General features: G+C 40.3%; 2 protein-coding genes and 1 pseudogene across 2 annotated transcripts; all 3 read right to left on the bottom strand.

The window, feature by feature from the left end:
- Positions 1–4,992: 4,992 nt before the first annotated feature.
- Positions 4,993–7,419, bottom strand: LOC138174082 (protocadherin alpha-8-like). The gene has a single exon (XM_069104227.1). It carries the CDS (start codon positions 7,417–7,419, stop codon positions 4,993–4,995), a length of 2,427 nt encoding a protein of 808 aa, XP_068960328.1.
- Positions 7,420–13,287: 5,868 nt separating this feature from the next.
- On the bottom strand, positions 13,288–15,699 carry LOC138174081 (protocadherin alpha-3-like). Its single transcript, XM_069104226.1, has one exon. It carries the CDS (start codon positions 15,697–15,699, stop codon positions 13,288–13,290), a length of 2,412 nt encoding a protein of 803 aa, XP_068960327.1.
- Positions 15,700–20,487: 4,788 nt separating this feature from the next.
- Positions 20,488–22,713, bottom strand: LOC138174080 (protocadherin alpha-1 pseudogene; annotated as a pseudogene).
- Positions 22,714–23,822: the final 1,109 nt, after the last annotated feature.

The following is a 23,822-nucleotide window of genomic DNA, read 5'->3' as shown; positions in this document are numbered from 1 at the left end:
GCAGCATCCGCCATTGCTTTGCATCATAACGACAAAAAAAGGGAGCCTCTTTCCAAGACCCAAAAGATGTTTAGCGATATTCCGTGGTCAACAGCGACATCATGTGGCACCAAAAGTAAGTCACATATTTTTTTATGGCGTAAAAAAAAGCAGATCATATATTGACCAGCATCTTATTTTGTTTTATAAACCTTTTTTTCTTTTTCTTTAATTTTGCTAACTCTTGCAGCACAGAACTGCATTTTCCACCTTCAAACAAAGAAGGTTACTTGTATTGTGACTGCTTCTGCTGCTTAACTATGAAAGAAATGATGATTTGTTTTTTTTTTATGTCTTGTAACTGGTTTTAAATATTCAGAAAGAAATTAATGTAATAAAGAAAGAAAATTATCTTAATACTTCCTGTTGTAGAGGTGGAAAATTTGCAAATTTGAGAACCCTAAACATGAACTCTGCTATCCATGGGAAGAATACTGGATAGTAGTCAGAAGAGTCAGAAGGCTTAGATCTGATTTCTGAAGGTTGCTTTCTTACTGTGGCTTTAGGCAAATCCCTTACCCTCTATGAGACTCTTTCTTCTCTTGTTAATTGGGGACATTTGCTAGTTGGGCAAGGAAGTCACTTATAAACCTTAAGGTACTATTAATGGGAATAATATAATCTTGCATTTTAAAATATTTATGATGCATTTTTTAAATCAGCCAATAAATATTAAGTGTGTGCCAGGCACTATTCCAAGATACAAAGAAAGAGAAAATACAGTCCCCGCCCTCAAGGAGCACACAGCCTATTAGAGAAAACAACATGCCAACAACTATTTGTGAACAGTTTATATTCAAGATAAATTGCAAATAATCAACAAAAGAAAGTCGCTAGAATTAAGGACAATTTGGAAAGGTTTCTTGTAGAAATTGGGATTTTTAAGTAGAACTTGCAGAAAGTTAGAGTATCCAACAGGTGGAAATGAGTAGAGAGAACATTTCACACTTGTAGTAGAACCAGACAAAATGCTTAGAGCCAAGAAATAGTGCCTTTTTTGAGGAACAGAAAGGAGGCCAAGATCAGTCACTGGATTACAGAGTATTTAGGGAGGAGGAAGGTTGAAGGGTTATGTAAGGGATAAGATGACTAGAAAAATAGAGGGGCAGCTTATCAAGGGCTTTGTATGCTAAACAGAGGATTTTATACTCCCTTCTGGAGGTCAGAGTGAACCACTGGAGTTTGCCTTTGGGGTGGCATGGTCAGATCTACACTTAAGGAAAAACACTTTGCCAGCTGAGAGGAGCATGAGTAGAAAATCTTGTGGCAGGAAGGCCTTTCAAGTAGATAATTGCAATTGTCCAGGCATGAGGTGATGAGGGCCTGCACCAGGGTACTTGTTTCATGTCATCCTCTATGAAATTTTAAAAGTTTTCTCCCTTTTTTCAAACCCCCCCTTATTGCTTCTAAAGAATGAAGAAAAACATAATTATAGAGGAGTTAGATTTAGTGACTCCTGCTTCTATGACAACCAATCTTAATGAATAATATCTCTGGCATAATGACATGAGAACAGAAGCATATTGCAGATTCTGAGTTACATAGATTCAAATTTAGTATTTTCATAAAGTTAACAGAGTTGCCAAACTTATTGACAATTGATGATGATAATCCCTATTGTCAGTATTATTAAGAATCGATAATTCTTTCATCCCAATAAGGAACCTTAAGTAATTAGACATACCTGGGGAAAGTTGAGAGACATACAACACCTGAGAAAGGGAAATAATAATCCTGACTAATCATTAGATGCTTGTTAACAGTCTAGTCTATTCTCAGCACAAAAAGAAATGTGCCTGATCTGGCAAAATGGCCAATATCCCTTGACCACTCAGAGAAAATATCTGAATTAATTCTAAAGAAAAGAGAAAGAGAGAAAGATTAGGTATCTATTTAAATGTAACTATTTAAACAAAAGAATTCTCTAAAAAGAAATAAGATTTTTTAGTTTTTCCAAAAATAATATTACTAAAAGTCTTTATATGAAATTTGCCTATTCTGATCAATAAAATTACTCTTCAAAAATCTAAGTGATAAAAATATATTCTTTTGTCCTTAGATGATAAAACTTACAAATGACAAAAATAATTATATCACTATGTTTAAAACTAAGAGCACAAAGTGAATGAGAAGAAATATATCACTGGAATCAATTTTTAAAGAACTACTAGGAGACTTATAAAAGTCAAATCTGAAGTTTCAGGTCTGAAAAAGACAGGCACACAGGATACTATAGTTTTGGAACTTTGATACTGAAAAATCTAAACGTCAGAAGAGATGAAAGAACATGATTGCAATAATGCTCAAGGGTAGGTGACAGCCAAGAAATAGAATCTGCAAACAGTAGTTTATCCAGATAAAATATTGACTTTTGTCTTTAATATATTCATAGAAGAGGCCAATCACTGTACATCTACTTTTATCAACTTTTTTTTAAACCCCTGCCATCTAAAGTGCGCTGTTTGCAATAATGGAGAGATGTAAAGCTTAGACCAAACATTATCGCTGTGCACATGGTGCACCTAAAGGTGGTCACTATAATACACAGACCAGGAAGATACATTTTAGAGCATGTTTTGGAGACAGCAAAACAAATTGTTATTGGAGGTCAGGAGGAACGATGGGGACTTACATTAAAAAAATGAAGGCTCCTTGAAAGAGGTGAGTTTTGGTCAAGAATATCAAGGGAATCATTGAAGGGAGAGGGAAGTGAAGGAAAGCCATTTAGCAGCATTGAATTTCAAATTATATCACAAAGTGGTAATCCTCAAAACAGTGTGGTACTAAGATAAAGAGTGGTATATCAGGGAAATAGATTAGGTACACAATATACAGTAGTAAACTGCCATAGTAATCCAGTGTTTCATAAACTTTGGGGACACTTGAGAAAATTTTCTGGGAAAACTGGAAATCAGTTGAGTAGAAACTAGGCATAAACCAATGTCTCAAACCATATAGCAAAATGAGTCTCTATTTAGACATAAAGGAGGGTATCAAAAGCAAACAAGGGGAGTATAGACAATTTTTATCTGTCAGATCTATGGACAAAGGGACATTTTTTGACTAAACAAAAGAGAGAGGATCATGGGAAATTTAGTTGATAATTATGATTATATGAAAGTAAACAATTTTTACACAAACAAAACCAATGCAACCAAAATTAGAAGAAAAGAAGGAAACAACAAGTTTCTCTGATAAAGGCCTCATTTCTCAAATATATGATTTATGAAAGTGAGTCACTTTCCAAATGATAAATTGTCAAAGGATATGAACCGGTAGTTTTCATCAGAAGAAATCAAAACTTTCAAGAGTGACATGACAAAATGCTCTAAATAATTATTTATTAGAGAAATGAAAATTAAATCAATGCTAAGGTAGCACCTCACACACATCAGATTGGCTAATATGCCCGAAAAGGAAAATGACATTCTGGAGGGGATATGGAAAAATAGATACACTAACACACTACTGGTGGAGTTGTGAATTGGTCCAATCATTCTGGGGAAATCTCTGAAACTATAACCAAAGAGGTATAAACTTTGCACACTTTTGATCCAGCAATACCACTATTAGGTCTATATCATAAAGAGATTACATAAAAAGGGGAAAGACCTACATGTACAAAAACATTTATAGCAGCTCTTTCTTCAGTGGCAAAGAATTGGAAATTGAAGGAGTATTCATTGGGGTATGGTTGAACAAGTTGTGGTACATGATTGTAATAGAATACTATTGTGCTATAAGAAATTATGAAGAGGACATTTTCAGAAAAAACCCAGGAACGTGTATATGAATTGACAAAGAGCAAAGTTAGCAAAGCCAAGAGATAATTGCACACAGTAATAGCAATATCATAATGGAGCAACTGTGAAAGCCTTAGCAACCCTGATCTGTACAATGATTCAACACAATTCTAAAGGACTAATAATGAAAAATACTATCCACCTCCAGAGAGAGAACTGGTGAACTCTGAAGACAAACTGAAGTATGATTTTTTTCACTTTCTTTATTTTTTCCCTTTTTTGGAAACACTGCTAATATGGAAATGCCTTTTGCATGATATCACATGTTTAATTTACATCACACTGCTTCTCTTCTCAGTGGATGTGAGCAGGGCCAGAGAGAAGGATAGAATTTGAAACTCAAAATTATATTATAAAAATGTTAAATAAATACTATTTTTATAAAGAAAAGGAAAGAAAGAAAAGAAGAAGTGGGTTTCGATTGGGCAGAAATTCAACAGCCAAATAGGGAAAGGGAAGATATTCCAGAGGTAACTCAATAAGAAACCAAACACAAAAGACTGGGGAAAAAAATCTGAAGGAATATTTGGAGGACAAAGTATTCTGTCTTGCTAAAGAACAGTGTGTAGAGAGAAGTAACATGACATAAGTATTTTTTCTTTTTTTTTTAAAGCAATCTGGGTTAAGTAACTTGCTCAAGGTTACACGGCCAGTTATATTTTTATGTGGGTGCCGAATATGTGAGGCCGGCACCGATCCCAGGTCTCCCAACACTGGGGCCGGCGAATCTTACTCACTGCGACACCTGGCCGCCCCCATGACATAAGAATTAACTATTAGAATAACTACTTACTTCCGGAAGATCTTGAATGATAGTTAATTAAGTTGGAACTCTATAGGGGAAAAATAGAGCCACTAAAGATGCAGGGAATGTTGTGAAAAATCCCATCACTTGATCTATGCCTAAGGGATTAGTCAAGAAACTTCCAAAAAGATATATTGATTAAAAATCTCCAGTGACAAAATTCTCTATTAATCTTTGTTCCATCCAAAGCTATTATACTTCACACACATATGTATAATTAATTTTGAAATATTCCAATACTGAAAACGATATTTAATGTTAGCAAAATTTGATGTTAAAGCAATATGAGATATTTACTTTTTAAATGAAATTCAGGTATATGAGATAATTTTTAAAATATCTAAATCAGCATAAAAGATGTTCTCCAAGGGAGAAATTGACACTTACTTTCCCCAAGTTCTGCATGTGCTCTGCCTGTTCTCTGTCATGAGAACCTGGACACTGTGGAAGATTCGGACTGAAGGACATGAGGTCGTTCTTGGTAGCGCCCTCCCCCGAGCAAATCTGTCTTTGCTGATGGGAATAAGACCAACTCCCTACAGTGTTTGAACACACTGGAGTGGATTTCCCGGGCCCATAAAAGCCCTGTGGGGGCGAGGAGCACCGAAGTGCCACATATAGCAGCAGACTCAACACCAACAGGCTGGACACCGAGCAGATGGCAATGATCAGATAGATATTCACATCCACCAGGGCCTTCTGCCCTACGCCAGTCTTTGCTAAGTCCCCGGAAACCAAAGAAGAACCTTTAAACTCCCTCCCTATCTCTACAAGAGATACAGTCACGGTTGCAGTGGCCTTCAATGTGGGTTCTCCATGATCTTTCACCAACACAAGGAGTGTCTGCCTCGGTCCGTCCGAATCATCCAGGGCCCGAGTAGTGCTGATTTCCCCCGTATACAAACCTACTCGGAAAGGGCTTCGTCCAGTACCCACCTCCGGTAGCAGCTCATACGACAGCCACGCATTGTACCCTGAATCCGCATCCACAGCCCGGATCTTCGCCACCACGTGGCCCGCAGCAACGGACTGTGACACCACTTCGGTCACTGGACTAACGCCAGCGTGAGGCGGCAGCACAAAAGGCGCGTTGTCGTTCTCGTCCAGCACGAACACCTGCAGGCTCACGTTGCTGCTCAGTGGAGGGAAGCCTGCATCCCGGGCGCTCACCTGGAACTGCAGCAGCTCCAGCTCCTCGTGGTCCAGGGACTGCAAGGCGTACACTTTCCCGCTCTCCGAGTGTACAGAAACATAGCTCGACAGAGGACGTTCCCCTACCCGCTGCTCCACTAGGGAATAAGACACGAGCGCGTTCTCCTGAGCATCAGGGTCCGATGCAGACACCGTGAAGATGTGACTGCCTGGAGGATTGTTCTCTTTCACGAACAAGGTGTACAAAGGCTGCTCGAAGGCAGGCGTATTGTCGTTAACGTCAGCGATACCCACAGTCACGCTGGCAGTGGCCCAAAGCGCTGGAGAACCGCCATCCCTCGCTGTCACCACCAACTCATAAGCTGGCACGCTCTCGCGGTCAACAGAACTGTCCAGCACCAGCGAGTAGTAATTCCTGAAAGTGGACACCAGAGTGAAGGGCCCCGGGGGGGACAGCGAGCAAGTCACCTGCCCGTTGGCTCCAGAGTCACGGTCGGACACACTAATGAGGGCGATGACCGTTCCTGGAGGAGCATCCTCTCTAACAGGAATTGACAGTGATGTCACCGCCAACTCCGGGGCATTATCATTGGTATCCAGGACGTCCACTCGGATAGTACAATGTCCAACCATGGGCAGGTTCCCTCTATCTGTTGCGTCAACTCGAAATTTATATGAATTTACTTGTTCGAAGTCCAAATTTCTTAGAATTGTAATTTCTCCGGTATCTGGATTTATATGAAACTTATCTTTAATCACAGATGGAGAGAGACTGTTGAAAGAGTATGAAATCTCCCTATTGGTGCCCTCGTCCGCATCGGAGGCATTCAGCCTGATCACTAAGGTCCCACTGGCTGCATTTTCTCGTATCTTCACTTCGTATTCGGATCGTTCAAAAGTGGGGGCGTTATCATTCACATCCAGGACTGTGATGAGCAGCTGCAGTGTGCCCGTGAGCTCAGGTTTGCCCCCGTCTGTGGCTGTCAGTATTAAATGATGTTCAGGCACTTCCTCCCTGTCTAGAGTTTTCTTCAGCACTAGCTCAACCAATTTGTCTTGATCGTTCTTTGATTTTACATCTAGAATGAAGTCATCATTGATGCTGAGTGAATATGTAAGCAAGGCGTTACTCCCAATATCTGCGTCAGAGGCTCCCTCTAGAGGAAACCTAGAGTCCGGTAACCTGAATTCGGGAATGAACAGCTTTTGTTCCCTCACTGGGAACAAGGGCGGGTTGTCATTAATATCCTTGATCTCCACCTCCACATGGAAAACCTGTAGCGGTTTGTCCACGATCACCTCCAGGTGGATGCTACAAACGGGGCTGCGGCCGCACAGCTCCTCTCGGTCGATCCGTGAATTCACAAACAAAATGCCGTTCTGCCCATTGACCTCCAGGTAGTCCCTGCGTCCCTTGGACACCACCCGGAACAGCCTCGACACCAGCTCCCCGACCTCCAGACCCAGGTCCTGCGCGATTCGCCCCACGAACGTACCGTGTTTCGCTTCTTCCTGCACCGAGTAATGAACCTGGCCGCTCCCCACCCCGAAGGCTGTATAAAGCATAAATGAAAACAATAGATGCCGGCTTCCCAGGCTGCCTGCCCCTAAAAAAACCATCTCAAATCCTCCTTGGAATTGCTCTAATCAATGAATCATCTTTAGAGAGTAAAGGTAAATGTTGTTCTCTGATTCTTTCAAACTCATTCTACTGCATCCGCCATCATTCAGTATCGTCGACTGAATAGATCTAATATTTAATGTGAGGTTTGGCGTTTTATGGGGAGATCATTTCGTGGTAGGCAGCGACATCATGTGGCCGATACGAAATGGTACACAGACTCAATTCAGTAATGGTATTTGCAGTACACAATAGTATCTATAATCTATTTCCCCATATTTGAGATTCTATTGAAGCATAAAATCATTATTCTTACGATTTCAGAAAGAAATATCCTTTTCTATGTTTTCTACTACTTGATGTAGAAGTAATAGAGTCCTTGTTCACTAGGAAAAATTCAAATCCATAAATATTTAAGTGGTTATGTCCAATGGACTGTGCTAGACTCATATAATACCCTAACAGGTGTAGTCAGTGCACTCAAAGAGCTTAAACAATAAGATATCTCCAACATATATGGTACACGGTACAATATAGTAGGGAAGTAGGAACAATTTAAAGTGTCTAAGCAATGTGAGGACAGAAAGAAAACATCTTTTCACCTTTCTCTATAGGGTTTTAAAGATATTGATAATAAATGAGTTTCAATCAGTAAGAATAATGAATTTAGTCATTTAAAGTGTAAATACAGGAAATGAAAATGTCTCAGAACACTAGGGGAAAATAAGGGAGGAAAGAAGCAGTGTTGTAGGAAATATCTTAAGTTGATGATTACTGGATGAATCACTGGACCCTATTGACTTGCCTCTCTATCATTTTTCTTTTGATAATATTCCTATGGATTCAATTATCTGAACACATTTGACTCCCAAATCTACAATCCAACTATAATGACTCTCCTGAGTTCCAGTCCTACATTTTCAAGTGACTGTTGAATGTCTTCCCTCTGCAGTTTTGACAATATGAAAGACAACCTAAAAACCTTTTACTCTATTGTGGATGGAAAAGAAGGATCAAAGAAGGGATTACAGTCTTTTTCACAGCATATTGACAGTGATAACACACAATTTCAGAAAAAGCAGAATTAATCAATCCTTACTTTCCTTCAGTTTTCTGTACCAACAAGAACCAGTTTTGGACTGGATAAGACAGCATGAAAATGGTTAATAGGGAGTGAAAATTGAAGATAAATAAGGAAATAATAAGAAACCATCTAAATGCAAATGATAAGTCCAAGTCACCTGACCCTTGTGAACTGAGCCTCATGCTATTGAAAGAATTGAAAATGTTGAATATAGAGCTATTGCAGTGATCTTTGAAAGATCATAAAGAATGAGAGAGATGTCACAGAACTGGAGAGTGTTGCCCTGATTTTTTTTACATGGCATTAGAATGAAATCTTCAAAACATAAGCTAGTGAATATGACTGCAATGCCTGGTAAGAATTTTGAAAATATTATTAAGGAAATGATTAGTCTGTATCTAGAAATTGAAGTGTCAATTACTTAGAGCCATCATGATTTACAGACTAATTAATATCCATTTTTGACAGGGTTATTATACTTTAAGATAGAATAATTGGATAAACATAGCTTGACTAAATTATTGGAAAGAATTAAACACAATTTCTCATGCTATCCCAGTTAACAAGATGAAGTAATGTGGGCAAGTCTATAGTACAGTTGGGTAAATTCAGAATTGGATCCATGACTAGACATCAACAATAGTCATTAGTGGTTTGGTTTTAATTTGGACTTATGTCTCCGGTGGGGTGCTTCAGGAATCTATTCTTGGTTCTGTTTAACATTTTCATCAATGACTAGGATGGCATGCTTATCAGATTTTCAGAAGACAAATCTGAAACGAATAGCTAATGCATTTTATGAAGATGTATAGCTCCTAGCAGATGTCTACAGGATTGGAAAATAGACTTAATTAATTAGATGGCATTTAATAGAGATTATTGAACAGCCCTACATTTGTATTTTAAAATGAGCTTTACAAAGATAAAAAAAAGACATCAGCAACAGTTTTCATGAATGAGATCTGGCAATTCTGTTCAACTTTGAAGAGATGAGTCAACAATGCAATATGAGAGTGAATAAAGCTAAATAAATCATAGGCTGAATTCCAAAAATTAGTGCCAATGACACTGAAATAAAGGTCTATACTCTCCCATTTCATTAGAGAACATCTGTAATATAGTGTTCAGCTTCCAAGGTCATATTTAGGAATCATATTAATAAACCAGAGAGCATCCAGAGGAAGGTAACCACCATTGATCATGGACTAGAGACTCTGCAATTTAAGGATTGTTTTAATGAACTGAGAAAGAAGAGAAGCAAAAACTTAAGGGAAAAAAACATGAAAGCTATCTTTGAATATCTGAAGGAGCATCATGGTGAAAAGGGATCAGGTTTCTTGGCCTGTAGCAGCAAGCACCCCAAGCGTCCTCAGGGTTTGCTGCCACCACAGATTCTTGGATCTGCTTTGATAAAGGAAAGCAACTCAAAATGGGTTAACAAGCTTACTTTAATCAGTCAGACATACATCGTTTACCTTGTTCAGGGGGAAAAGGTCAGCACCCCGAACTTCAAAGTATACAGGCAGAATTATCAAGACAGAAACAGATCAAGTAGACAGATTTCAAACTGTCCAGCCATTACATCCATACCCAATCAACATCTGGGTTTTTCAAAGCCGGGGGGAGGGGGGAGCTCCGGACAACGGCTTCCCAGAATCCATATCAAATCACAGAACACTTCCCAAAGTGAGCCCCCAAAACAAAGCTACACATCAGGGCTTATATAGCCTTCTCCTGGCTCAGAGAATGTAACAACCTTCTTGACTCACTGGCCAATCAAGAAGTATCTACTGAAAAACAAGCCTCCCACCCCAGGCTCCAGGTGCACTTTAGCCTAGGGGCAGGGAAGAGCTTAAAAATTTATTTTCCCATTACATGGCCTCACAGGCAGTCCCAGAAATAGGAGGAAAATTTGGAAATTGCTGAGAGGAATATTTATACTTTTCATAAGGAAAGCCTTCCTTAAAATGTCAGTTATACAAAAAATAGAATATATTGTCTGAGGAGGTAATAGGTTGCAATTCACTCAAAATATGAAAGTGAAGGGTGGGTGGCCACATTTTTTGGTGATAATGTAGAAGGGATTCTTGGTGAGGCTCAGGTAAGAGCAGAAGTCATACTCCAAGAAAAGGAAAATATAGAATGATTTTACCATCCAATATTTTCAACAATGAAAACATTTTTTTCAAAACAGCAAGATTTTTCTGAATAGTATTTGTTAAAGGGATTCCCCAAAGGGCAAAGTCCTCCAGATGCAACTATTTTCTGAAGACATTCTACTTGTTGCATCAAGCCCCAAGAAGAAAACAGGCCCTCAACACTATCTACAGCCACCCAAAAAAGACGGTCCCAGAAATCTACAAAGGAAAAATGAAAGAGCCAAACCAACCCTGGACAGGCAGTTTAACTAACAGCCTCCTGTATTAATCAGTTTTGTGAATTATGAACCAAGATTATGAGCTAAGACCAGGATTAAATAGAAATAAGAGAATAGAGAGATAAGATGAATTGTATTTGTGAAATTGCATGATTTCAAGCTGCTCCGCAACACAAAAATCTAGTCTTTTAACAACATTTGACAAGTGATACTGTAAATCAGCAAACCCTACAATCACTGAAAAAATAAAAATTGCCAGTTTCCCAAAGAGCAATAGCAAGGAGCACCATGGACATCAACAGGTTTCATATGGCTGTCATGCAAATTAGGTGTTGATACACGTGTCCTCCAGAAAATATATTAGTGGAAAAGCTATTCAAGTCAACAAGTACTATGTGCCAAGCATTGTGCTAAGCACTCGAAATACAAATACAAGAAAAAAGACAGTCCCTGCTCTCAAGGAACTTACATCCTAATAAGGGAGGACAACACATAAAAGGAAGCTGAAAAGCCTTGGGGGTTGGGTGGAGAGAGAGGTGAAATACCCCAGATCATGGCAGAAATATATGCATATATTGAGACTGAGAGATAACTGGTAGATAGCCAAAACTATATACCGATACTCACAAAATGTGCAAACTCACAAAATGTGCAAAGACTTAGATAAATGACTTCCCCATGTTGAGTACCTCTTTGGAGGATTTGTGGGAGGACATAGATAAGAAATGCAAAGCATAAGGTATGGATTGGTTGCAATATGTAACACTGAAAGGAATACACAGATTGCTGTAATTGTGTATATGTTAGAATAATGGATTGTACTCTTATTTTTAAATTCTATTCGGTTTTTTCTCCATGTATGATTATATAGTAACATTAGTTATGTTTTATACATTTAAGTTTGAAAAGAGTGAAATAATTACTCTGTCATTTGAGATTTGTATTCTGACAGGCAAATAAGTGAGCACCATGAGGGTGGCCTGAGGACAAGAGAAAATGAGTCATTAGCAAACATGACTACAGAAAAGTAGCTAATATGGCTTACTTATAAGGAGTCAAAATGGAGCAGAAACTAATAACTGGTACTAGAGTCAAATTCAGTTGAGTGGGGGTGAGGAAGAGGAAAATGAAAGGGGCAACAGGCCCCATCCAGGAGAAAAAAAAATAACCAGGACAGTTTTCTGAGCCTTGGGACAAAGTCCTATTCCACACCCACCTATTTGTGTTTTTGAATCATAAATACCTCAAGATAAAATTTGGGACTAAAGTTTGTGGGCTAGATAAGAAAGGCACTTGAAGGAGTAGTGCTGTAAATTTAATACATCAACATAATTCTCTCCTAAAACAAAAAGTGAAAAGCAAAGCTTTTACCTAAAGATAGGAAGGAGAGTGTGGAATCAAAATCAGTGAAGAATGTGGTTTATCAAGGAAAAAGAGGGATATGGGTTTAAGTGATTGTGACATTCAGATAAAAAAGCATCGGAGGGGGAGGCCAGGTAGCACCCAGAAATAACTGGCCATGTAACCTTGAGCAACTTACTTAACCCCAATTGCTTAAAAAAAAAAAAGCATCGGAGGCATGAATTACTTGTTCATGGGCCACATGTTTCCTACATTCAAACCTGACTGTACATTTGGGTCCACTCTTCCTAGAGATCTGTGGTAAAGTGAGCTTCATATTGGGCAGTAGGGTGGGAAGAGAACAGGAGAGAGATGTTTGGTAGCTACCATACCATCTCAGTAGATGCCTTTGTTTTTAGTTTATTGAGTTTCCTGGATGACTTTAATTAGGTGCACTGGTGAGGATTTTCTAACCCAACGTATATGCATGAACCCTGGGAAGAAGTTCATCCACTAGAGAATAAACCTGCAAACTTTCGAGGGTCAAGTTGGGGGAAAGGGGAAGTGCTAGAAGAGGGTGAGAAATTTTTAAAAGCACACAGTTTATCCAAGTGGAATTTTTACTTCTGGCATACATCAATGCATCTTTTTCATGGAAAAATGAAGTCAGTACTTCAAAGGATTGGAACTATCCCCAACAGCAGAACTTGAGTATTGCTCATTATCATTCAAATACCATTTATATCTCTAGCAAAAACTCCATGTCACAAAGGGAAATTTAATGTAACATTAGATGTTTGTGAAATGGAGAATGAAACTTCTGTGTGTAGGAGGGGGAATAGAAAATATTTGTGGGGGGTGGCTAGGTGGCAGTGAATAGAGCACCGGCTCTGGAGTCAGGAGGACCTGAGTTCAAATCCGACCTCAGACACTTAACACAAAAAAACTAGCCATGTGACCTTAGGCAAGTCACTTAACCCCAATTGCCCTCCCAAAAAGGCAAAAAAGAAAGAAAGAAATTATTTATGGGAATTTTTCAAATTTCTTTAAAGTTGCTAATAAAGATTATCTCAGAATAATCTCAAGACTTACTTTCCCAGGTTCTGGGTCCGCCTGGAGCTGCTGACCTCTGTCCCCCAAACAAGGAGGGAAGTTGGGGCTGAAGGCCATTAGGTCCCTCTTTGTGGCTCCCTCTCCAGAGCAAATCTTTGGATGCCGCTGCTGAGAATAAGATAAACTCCCCATATCACTGGAACACACTACAGTAGGCTTTCTTGGATTGTAGAGTCCCTCCAGAGGCGTGGAGCACCTAATTGCAGCATAGAACAGCAAGCTCAGCACCAGCAAACTGGAAACCGAGCAGATAGCTATGATCAGATACACGTTAATATCCACCAGAGGTGCCTCCGCCCTACCCCCCTCCTTGACTTTGGCATGGGCTACACCAGACGTCCTCAGGGTTTGTCCGCTTGCCACCAGGGATACCATCACAGTAGCTGTGGCAGACATCACGGGATCCCCGTGATCCTTCACCAACACCAGCAGTGTCTGCCTCGGTTCATCAAACTCTTCCAAGACCCGCGTCGTGCTTATCTCGCCAGTGTACAGACCCACGCGAAAAGGGATGCGCCCAACGCCCACCTCCGACAGGAGCTCGTAGGACAGCCACGCATTGTACCCTGAATCCGCATCCACAGCCCGAATCTTGGCCACCACATGGCCTGCAGTCACCGACTGCGACACCAGTTCAGTCACTGGGCTAACGCCAGCGTGAGGTGGCAGCACTACTGGCGGATTGTCATTCTCGTCCAGCAGGAACACTTGCAGGCTCACGTTGCTGCTCAGAGGAGGGAAGCCTGCGTCACGGGCGTTCACTTGGAACTGCAGCAGCTCCAGCTCCTCATGGTCTAGGGGCTGCAAAGCGTACAGTTTGCCGCTCTCCGAGTGCACGGACACATAGCTCGACAGTGGACGCTCCCCTACCCGACGTTCCACTAGAGAGTAAGACACCAGCGCATTCTCCTGTGCATCCGGATCCGATGCCGACACAGTGAAGATGTGACAGCCGGGCGGGTTGTTCTCCTTCACGAACACAGTGTAAACAGGTTGCTCGAAAGCAGGTGTGTTGTCGTTCACATCACCGATGTCCACTGACACTCTGGCCTTGGCCCACAGAGCCGGTGTCCCCCCATCTCTGGCTGTCACCACCAGTTCATAAGCAGGAACTGTTTCCCGGTCCACCTGGCCCTCCAGGACCAGCGAGTAGTAATTCCTGAAAGTGGACACCAGCGTGAAAGGCCCGAGAAGTGACAGAGAGCAAGTCACCTGCCCGTTAGCACCAGAGTCACGGTCAGACACACTGATGAGGGCGATGACTGTGCCTGGAGGGGCGTCCTCTCTGACAGGAAGTGACAGCGATGTCACCCACACTTCAGGGGCATTGTCGTTGATATCCATGATTTCTACTAGGACTGTACAGTGGCCAACCATGCGAGGAGTCCCCTTATCAGTCGCCTCTACTTGGAATTCAAATAATTTTGTTTCTTCAAAATCTATATTTCCCTTTATCTTGATCTCTCCATTGACTTGGTCTATGTGGAACTTGTCCTGTACATTAGAGGAAACATCACTAGTGAATGAATACATAATTTCCCCGTTTAATCCTTCATCCAAATCTGAGGCATTAATTTTTGTCACTAATGTCTCATTCGGTACATTTTCAAATAATCTCACTTTGTAAACTGTCCTCTCAAACTCCGGGGCATTGTCATTCACATCCAGCACTGTGATAAGCAATTGAATGGTACCAGAGAGCTCAGGTTTTCCTCCATCAGTGGCAGTCAGTAATAAATGATGTTCAGTGGTTTCCTCTCTATCTAAAACTTTCTTCAAAACAAGTTTAAGGGAATTCATTTTCTCATCCTTTTTCTTTACATCCAAAGTGAAATATTCGTTAGGATTGAGGCTATAGGTCAGCAAAGCATTCTCTCCAATATCCGCATCCAATGCGCCCTCTAGTGGAAACCTAGATTCTAGTGGGCTGGATTCAGAAATAAACAGATTCTTTTGTCTTACGGAGAACATAGGCGGACTGTCATTAATGTCCTTGATCTCCACCTCCACATGGAAAACCTGCAGCGGTTTCTCCACAATTACCTCCAGGTGGATGCTACAAACAGGGTTTCGGCCGCACAGCTCCTCCCGATCGATCCGAGAATTCACAAATAAAATGCCGTTCTGCACATTGACCTCCAGGTAGTCCCTGCGACCTTTTGACACCATCCGGAACAGCCTCGACACCAGCTCCCCAACCTCTAGACCAAGGTCCTGCGCTATTCGCCCCACGAACGTACCGTGTTTTGCTTCCTCCAACACGGAGTAATGGACCTGGCCGTTCCCCACCTCCCAGGCTGTGTGAAGAAGAAGCGAGAAAAGCAGATGCCGGGAACCCAGGAGGCCTCTAGACCTAGCAACCATCTCTAATCCTTTTCTCCGCCCTTGGACCAACGGCCTGTCTCCCATAAATGCATACGATTGCTTACGATACCTTAAATCTAAATCTGACAGTGCCTGGTTTTCAGCTCTTCTAAGGTGGCGAAGAAAAGGAGTGTCTTATCTTCCCAGTCAAGAAACTCGGTGTTTTCCTGTGTCTAGAAAGATTCCTGGTATACAGCGACACTTTGTGGATTAGTATGTAAGTGAAATCTAAGTCTTCATTTCTGTTATCGTCTATAGTTTAAAAAAAATAATGTCTTACTAAAAACATTGAAAAGTAATGCAACCGGCTAATTTTACTTAGGAAAATCTACATTTAAATTAATATCAAGAAAAAATCCATTTCAATTTTTCAGTCTTTCCCTGTGACATGTTAAATCATTTGATGTAATTCTACTAAAGCTTTCTCATAGACACTGAAGACTTTATTATGTCAATATATTCTGAAAAAATTATATATTTATTTAATAAGTAAATATTCAGTGTGTTAATTATTGTAACCTCAGGAAAATTTTCTTCATTTTAAAGACAACAGATTTTTTTTGAGGCAGGGATTCTTTGAGATAGTGTTACATTTTCTTGAAAGGACCAATATTGAGATCATAGGATTTCGGGCTAAATTCGAGAGAATTTAGCTTAGCCTTATCCCTTATTTTACAGGTTCTAGAGTGCCAAAGAGGCTGTGACTTTCCATGATCACAAAGATAATTAGTAGAAGATCAAGGATTTGAATTCAAATTTAGAGCTCTTCTCATTATACCATGATAATTGATGGCAGTAGGAATTGAGAGAAAGAGACTGGTATAAAAGATATTGAGATTGAATTATCAACAGGATTCAGTAACCAATGAGATGTGAAAGGTAGTTTAGAGGGAAGAATAAAAAATAATTCCATGTGTTTGAGGCTAAGTGAATGATGATATTTCAAAAAAAATTAGCTGAAATCAGGGAAAGAAAGTAGTGGGAATGGGAGTCAAAAATAAAACATTCAGTTTGGGGCACATTAATTTCAAGGTTCAGGTGAACTATCAAGGTGGAGATGTCATATCATAGAAGGAAAGATCATTCTGGAGAACAGAAGAGAAATCAAGGCTGAAAAAACAAATTTGAGAATCATCTGCATGGTGGTAAAATGACCAGTGAGAATGTGGAAAGAGAAAAGAGGAGGTCCAGGGGCGGCTAGGTGGCACAGTGAGTAAAGCGCCCGAGTTCGGTTCTGGCCTGCGACTCTTAGCACCCACACAAAAATACTAGCCGCGTAGCCCTGGGCAAGTTACTTAACCCCAATTGCCCTCCAAAGGGCAAAAAAAAAAAAAAAAGAAGAAAAGAGGAGGTCCAAATACAGATTCTTGGAAAATGCCCATGTTGTAGGGACAGGAAAATAAGTTTCCATTGAACAAAAAGAGAAAAAGGAAAATGTTTTTCTCATTTTTTCTTATAATAAAAAATGGTTCATAAAAACAAAGAACTTAAGAATGGTGCATTTTCAAGTATGTTTGGGTCTGGGGGGTCTGAGGGAATTGATACTTGACCATTTGAAACCTCCTTACATAGAAACTGATGAAATCTCATTAAGGGAGCCTTAACAGAAAGATGAGGTGTTAATATTTAAATGAAGTAAAAAGATAGGTCCCTGTCCTTTTATGATGTATGGAAGAAGTTTCCCTAAATGAATTTTAGGGGAAGTTTGTCAGTGACTGGGGTAAGGTTGTCCATGCTCTTAGTGGCTTTTAAAATCTAAGTTTGTCAACATTAGTAAAAATTCAGTGCAGAGAGTAAGAGGGAGGGGATTTCTCCCTCTTAGTTAGCTTCCCTCGATCCTTTGCTCCCTCCCTCCCTTATCGTTAGCCATGGTATCTTGCAACAGAGCTACTCATTCAGTAAGAAAAACTGCATTCAGCAAAGGAGTAGATAGGGGAGTCAGGAAACAGCTGCAAAGAACAGGATTCACAGCAACAAGGAAAAAGAGAATCAATCATGGATGCAAGGTATAGTTAACACTGTCAGTTGAACTTTCAAGAACAGCAATCCTAGTAAGTCAAATTTAATAATACACATGGTAAAGATCCTTTGGGGTGGGAGAGTAGGAGGAAGCTGAGCATATTACTAGAAGAGAAATGACATTAAGATCCAGCAAAAAAATAATTAGGCATTGCCTTGGATACATGGGTTTCCTATATGTGTACCTCACTAAAAAAAATGTACTCCAAGTTTGTGACCACTATTTCTACAGACATTGTCTATATTTATGGCGGAGTGTGTCTCAGGTTGGGGAAAAGGAGTGATTTATTGTTTCTGTTCCTACTATAACACCTTTGTAAATGCCTTGCTTTCAGTCAGTTGTATCTCCTGGTTATCTTTTAAAGGTAATTGCACCAGAGAAGGCTCATAATCTATGGTTTTAAGAGTCTGTATCCACAGGGTACCTTTGACCCCAAGGTAACTGTCAACCCCAGGGAGGCCCAATCTGTGAATGACAGGTAGGGGAATGATATACAATGTAGGACCCAGAGTAAAATAATTAAAACTTTTTTTAAAAATCCATAAAAGTGGGGTGGCTAGGTGGTGCAGTGAATAGGGCATCAGCCCTGGAGTCAGGAGGATCTGAGTTCAAATGCAGCCTCAGACCCTTAACACAAAAACTAGCCATGTGACCTTGGGCAAGTCACTTAACCCCAATTGCCCTCCAAAAAGCAAAAAAGAAATCCACAAAAGAATTAGGTACTTGACTCCATTTGTCTTTTCAATTTTTCTCTTCAAGAAAGCTCCATTTATCACTAATAAGCAACTTATTTCATCAATCTGAAATTTGCTTGTTAGATATTTGTATGGGTGTGCATTTTTGTTATTGTCTATCATTTAATATAAAATATCTCATAAATAATATTTCAGATTCATGGCTCAGAGGCTAAGGATAACAAATGTTTAAACTGATAACCCTTCTGAAATGTTTTGCAATAGGCAGAATTTCCTACTTACAAGACTGAGAAAAAGAGATAAAGGGCATTCCAGTAGAGCAATATTAAACCAATGACTCCTTATTTGCATTCAAATATTAAAGGAATCATTTGGTTCATAGAATCTCCCAAATTATAGATATATGTATGTGACTTAGAAACATATAAGAATCTATTTTTATGAGTTGTTAGAACCATTAGAAACTAGGAAAGTTTCTTTAAGACATCAACCATATCATCACAGGAATACATAGAAAAAGATACATGATCCCCTCAAATGCTTTGTCATTTAATTTCAGCCTTTTTGTTTGTCAGACTGATTTCAAGACTGAAGTGAAAAATAACTTCTGCATAAGCCCACAAACTTTTATCATATAGAACATGTGGGAAGAATCAAAATTTATTCTTCAATACCTCAAGAATCTGTGACTTTATCTGTGTAGATATTTCCTCCACCTATACAGGTCACAGACCATCCATTCCTAATGGATGGTTTCATAAGCAACTTAAAGGATTCCTCCCCAAATCATAACTTAATGGCAAAACCCCTAGTCATAATTTTCTTCAGTTTTAGATAGGCTAGACCATTCTTGAAAAAAAATATCCATCCTTTGGCCTATACTTGAGACATTTCCAGCTTGGATGACCTCTTAGAAATTGGATCCTGCTCAAAAAGTCCTTGAGAAATCAGTTCATTTAAAAAACAACTAGAAATACAGAAAGTGACCAACATACATGGGCACTGCACAAGATCCCAACATATTGGGTTAAGTCTTGGAATACAATGAGAAATCAATGCAAGCCAGTATGGCATAAAATGCTAAACTAAGAAAACCAAATGAAAAGAAAATGTGACTATATACTATGTGTTATGGATGATCATGAAAGGGGAAGAAAGAAATATTACTGGTATTACCAGGGAAAACTCAATAGAAGCAAGACTAGAGATATATCTTGAAGAATTGGTGATGGTTGGATTGGAATAGAGTAGGAATGAGAACTCCAGCAAAGAGAAAGTGTGTTTTCTTTTCACTGCTGGAGGAAATGAATATGAATCTTCAAGGATGCTAAGATTCTTGGAACAGTGAATAAGCCTACCTAAATTTGAAAAGGCAAATTATTGAGGGGTGTTTTTGCTTAATATTGTATTTCCTTTTTTTTACAAAGGAAGGAGTATATTCAGAAGTGATAGTTATGTAAACACTAAATACATGAGTAAACTTTTTTTTCAAAAGTTGAATGACCAGTGTTATCAGATATTGCCCGGAGATCAACAAGAATGAGGAAATGGAAATCATTTGCACACATGTTGTTACTCAAAGTTGATGATAAAAAACTATGATATACAAAAAAAAAAATAAACCTTGGGTTTTTCCTTCCATAAGAGTAATAAACAGGGCGGCCAGGTAGCACAGCGGGTAAGAGCACCGGCCTGTGTCGGGATGACCTGGGGATCGAATCTGGCCTCAGACACTTAGCACACCTGGCAGTGTAACCTTGAGCAAGTTACTTAACCCCCATTACTTTAAAAAAAGAGTCATAAACAAGGTATGTTTTAATTGCAAGAAGAAGATGTGGAATTTGGAACTTATATTGTTAATTGTTAATATATGATAGATTACATGGAATAATCTGTTACTTGTCAAAGAGATTTATAGGTACATATGTCACAGCAGTATTGAGAATGAACTGTAAGTCATAAATCTCTCAAAAAATATTTAGCACATATATTGTAGAAATAAATATCCTTCAATTCACTGAAGTAAGAGCTGAAATATGTAACAAATTGCATCATCCTGGTATGGAAATTATTTTACTGTTCTTCCATTAGAGACCCATATGCGCACTGATGGGGCGCGGAACAACGCAGAGCCACATACAGCAGCAGACTCAGCACCGGTAGGCTTGACACCGAGCAAATGGCAATGATCAGATAAATGTTCATATCGACTAGAGTAGCCTTCCCAACGCCGGCTCCAGCTCTGGCCACACTATTTGACCCTCTGAGCATCTGTCCGCTCTCCACTAAAGATACTGTAACCGTGGCAGTCGCAGAGAGAGGGGGCTCTCCGTGGTCCTTCACCAGCACCAAGAGCACCTTCCTCAATCCGTCAGACTCTTCCAAGGTTCTCGTAATGCTGATCTCTCCCGTGTACAAACCCACTCGAAAAGGGTTGCGCCCAACTCCCATCTCAGGCAGCAGCTCATAAGACAGCCATGCGTTGTACCCTGAATCTGCATCCACTGCCCGGATCTTCGCCACCACGTGTCCCGCAACTACTGTCTGTGGATCAAGCTCAGTCACTGGACCACTACTGGAGTGGGTCCCAATCTGAGGCAACAGCACTGACGGCGAATTGTCGTTCTCGTCCAGCACAAACACCTGCAGGCTCACGTTGCTGCTCAGAAGAGGGAAACCTGCGTCATGGGCGTTCACCTGGAACTGCAGCAGCTCCAGCTCCTCGTGGTCTAGGGGCTGCAAAGCGTACAGTTTGCCGCTCTCTGAGTGCACGGACACATAGCTCGACAGTGGACGCTCCCCTACCCGACGTTCCACTAGAGAGTAAGACACTAGCGCATTCTCCTGTGCATCCGGATCCGATGCCGATACAGTGAAGATGTGACAGCCGGGTGGGTTGTTCTCCTTCACGAACACAGTATAAACAGGCTGCTCGAAAGTAGGGGCGTTGTCGTTCACATCACCGATGTCCACTGGCACTCTGGCCGTGGTCCACAGAGCCGGCGACCCGCCATCTCTGGCTGTCACCACCAATTCATAGGCTGACACGCTCTCACGGTCCACTGGATCCTCTAGGACCAGCGAGTAATAATTCCTGAAAGTGGACACCAGCCTGAAGGGCCCAGGAGGTGAGAGCGAGCAAGTTACCTGCCCGTTAGCGCCAGAGTCACGATCAGACACACTGATGAGGGCGATGACTGTGCCTGGAGGGGCGTCCTCTCTGACAGGCAAAGATAATGAGGTCACCACTACCTCTGGTGCGTTATCATTAACGTCTAATACTTTTATTAAAACTTTGCAGTGTCCAGATAATGGTGGAGTTCCTTTATCGATAGCTATTACATTAATTTCATATGATTTTATTTTTTCGTGATCTAGTTGGCCTTTTATTCTGATTTCCCCTGTGATCTGGTCTATTTTAAATTTCTCAGTTACACTAGAGAGAGTGTCACTACTGAATGAGTACATAACTTCGCCATTTACTCCTTCGTCGATATCAGAGGCATTGAGTCGAGCCACTAACGTTCCATTTACCGTATTTTCTAATAATTGGACCTTGTAGACTTCTCGATCAAACTTTGGAGCATTATCATTAACATCGAGCACCTCTATCAATAGTTGTACTGTTCCTGTGAGCTCAGGCTTTCCCCCATCTGTAGCAGTTAGTAATAACGGAAGTTCCGGAGTTTTCTCTCTGTCCAAAGACTTCTTAAGGACAAGAGACAGAGACTTACTCAATTCATCATTCGTCTTTATATCCAAAGAAAAATATTCATTAGTGCTGAGCCTATAGGTCAACAAAGCATTTGCTTCCACATCATCATCGGATGCTCCCTCTAGTGGAAATCTAGAGTCTAGTGGACTGGATTCAGAAATAAACAGATATTTTTGTGTTATGGAGAACACCGGTGGGTTGTCATTAATATCCTTGATCTCCACCTCCACATGGAAAACCTGCAATGGCTTGTCCACGATCACCTCCAGGTGGATGCTACAAACAGGGTTTCGACCGCATAGCTTCTCCCGGTCGATCCGCGAATTCACAAACAAAATACCGTTCTGCACATTGACCTCCAGGTAATCCCTGCAGTCCTTGGACACCACCCGGAACAACCGAGACACCAGCTCCCCGACCTCCAGACCCAGGTCCTGCGCGATTCTCCCCACGAACGTACCGTGTTTCGATTCCTCCGGCACCGAGTAATGGACCTGGCCGCTCCCCACCACCCAGACTGTGTGGAGCAGAAGTAAGAACAGTAGATGCTGGGCTCCCAGGACACCTGTCTTCCAGTTTATCATCGCAAACCCTTTTCAGATGCCTTAATCATTTATCTATTACTCAAAAAAGAAATCCAGGAATAAAGCGGATGACTATTCCCAACGTCCTTTAATTCAATAGCAGAGCAATGAGAACTCTCAGGATTTTGTTAGGGAAGAAAATATAGAAGGGTGGGGACGACTTTTTTTTTTTAAATGGGAAGCTTGGGCTCTCTCCTTTGTTAGAAAATAGCTTTTGGTAGACAGCGACACCATGTGGTCAGTTGACTTTAACGATTTATTCGAATTACATATCCTTTACTCCTGCAGTATTTCCAATTTTTATTTTTCTAAGTCGGAGACTCTTCAACAGTGTATCCGATAAAATTCTCTTTTTATCTTCGCAAAAATACGATATATATGATTTTAAAGGTGTACTTAAATACATTTCTCAAAATTGGTCCTTTAAAATCGGCCTGAACCTTCCCCCCCCCCCCCCCCCATCCTGGTTGGACTTGGAAATTGGAATACTGTTTGCATCAAAATGTAAGGTAAGACCATATGTAATGTGAATGGTGGGTCTTAACCCAAGACAGAGACTCAAGAATACTTCATTCCAATATGCAAAAAATCATTCTTGATCTGCACACCTACCTGAGATTTGGTTTTGTGGATCTGGTTTTGATGTGATATGCTGAAAAAAAGATATATTTTGGAGATCATTTCCCATGTTTCCTCTGCTCTTGAATTCCTTATACAGAGTCTTAAGAAAGATTTAGACTTATGCTACTTTTTATTTATGTGCATATTCAGATATGGTTTCCATTTTCTTTTTTCCTTATCCTTAGGAAGAAAAGAAAATCTAGAAAGTCCTATTAAAATCAGTTGTATGTATAAGGAATAGAATATTTCAGGAATTAGCTTTCTCTGATCCCAATTAGCAAACCCTCTTCTCAACTTCAGCCTCATTCAGTTTCGGCTGGCATAGTCATTGTATGAAAAAGAAACTTTCATTTTCCCATCTGCCAATATGGTTAGTAAATGCTATTATAAAAAGCATATCAACATCAATTTTATGGGTTAAAAATACATCCTAAAATTTCTGTTTCAAGTAAACAATATACAAAGCCTACAATTTTTTTTATTATAAA

The sequence above is a fragment of the Petaurus breviceps genome, unplaced genomic scaffold (genome assembly GCF_028583685.1).
Source record: "Petaurus breviceps papuanus isolate PSGF00001 unplaced genomic scaffold, PetGlider_PUasm1.0 685, whole genome shotgun sequence".
In the NCBI taxonomy this organism is placed as follows: domain Eukaryota; kingdom Metazoa; phylum Chordata; class Mammalia; order Diprotodontia; family Petauridae; genus Petaurus; species Petaurus breviceps.
Note: the sequence above shows the minus strand (reverse complement) of the source record. Positions and strands in the feature narration are given on the sequence as shown.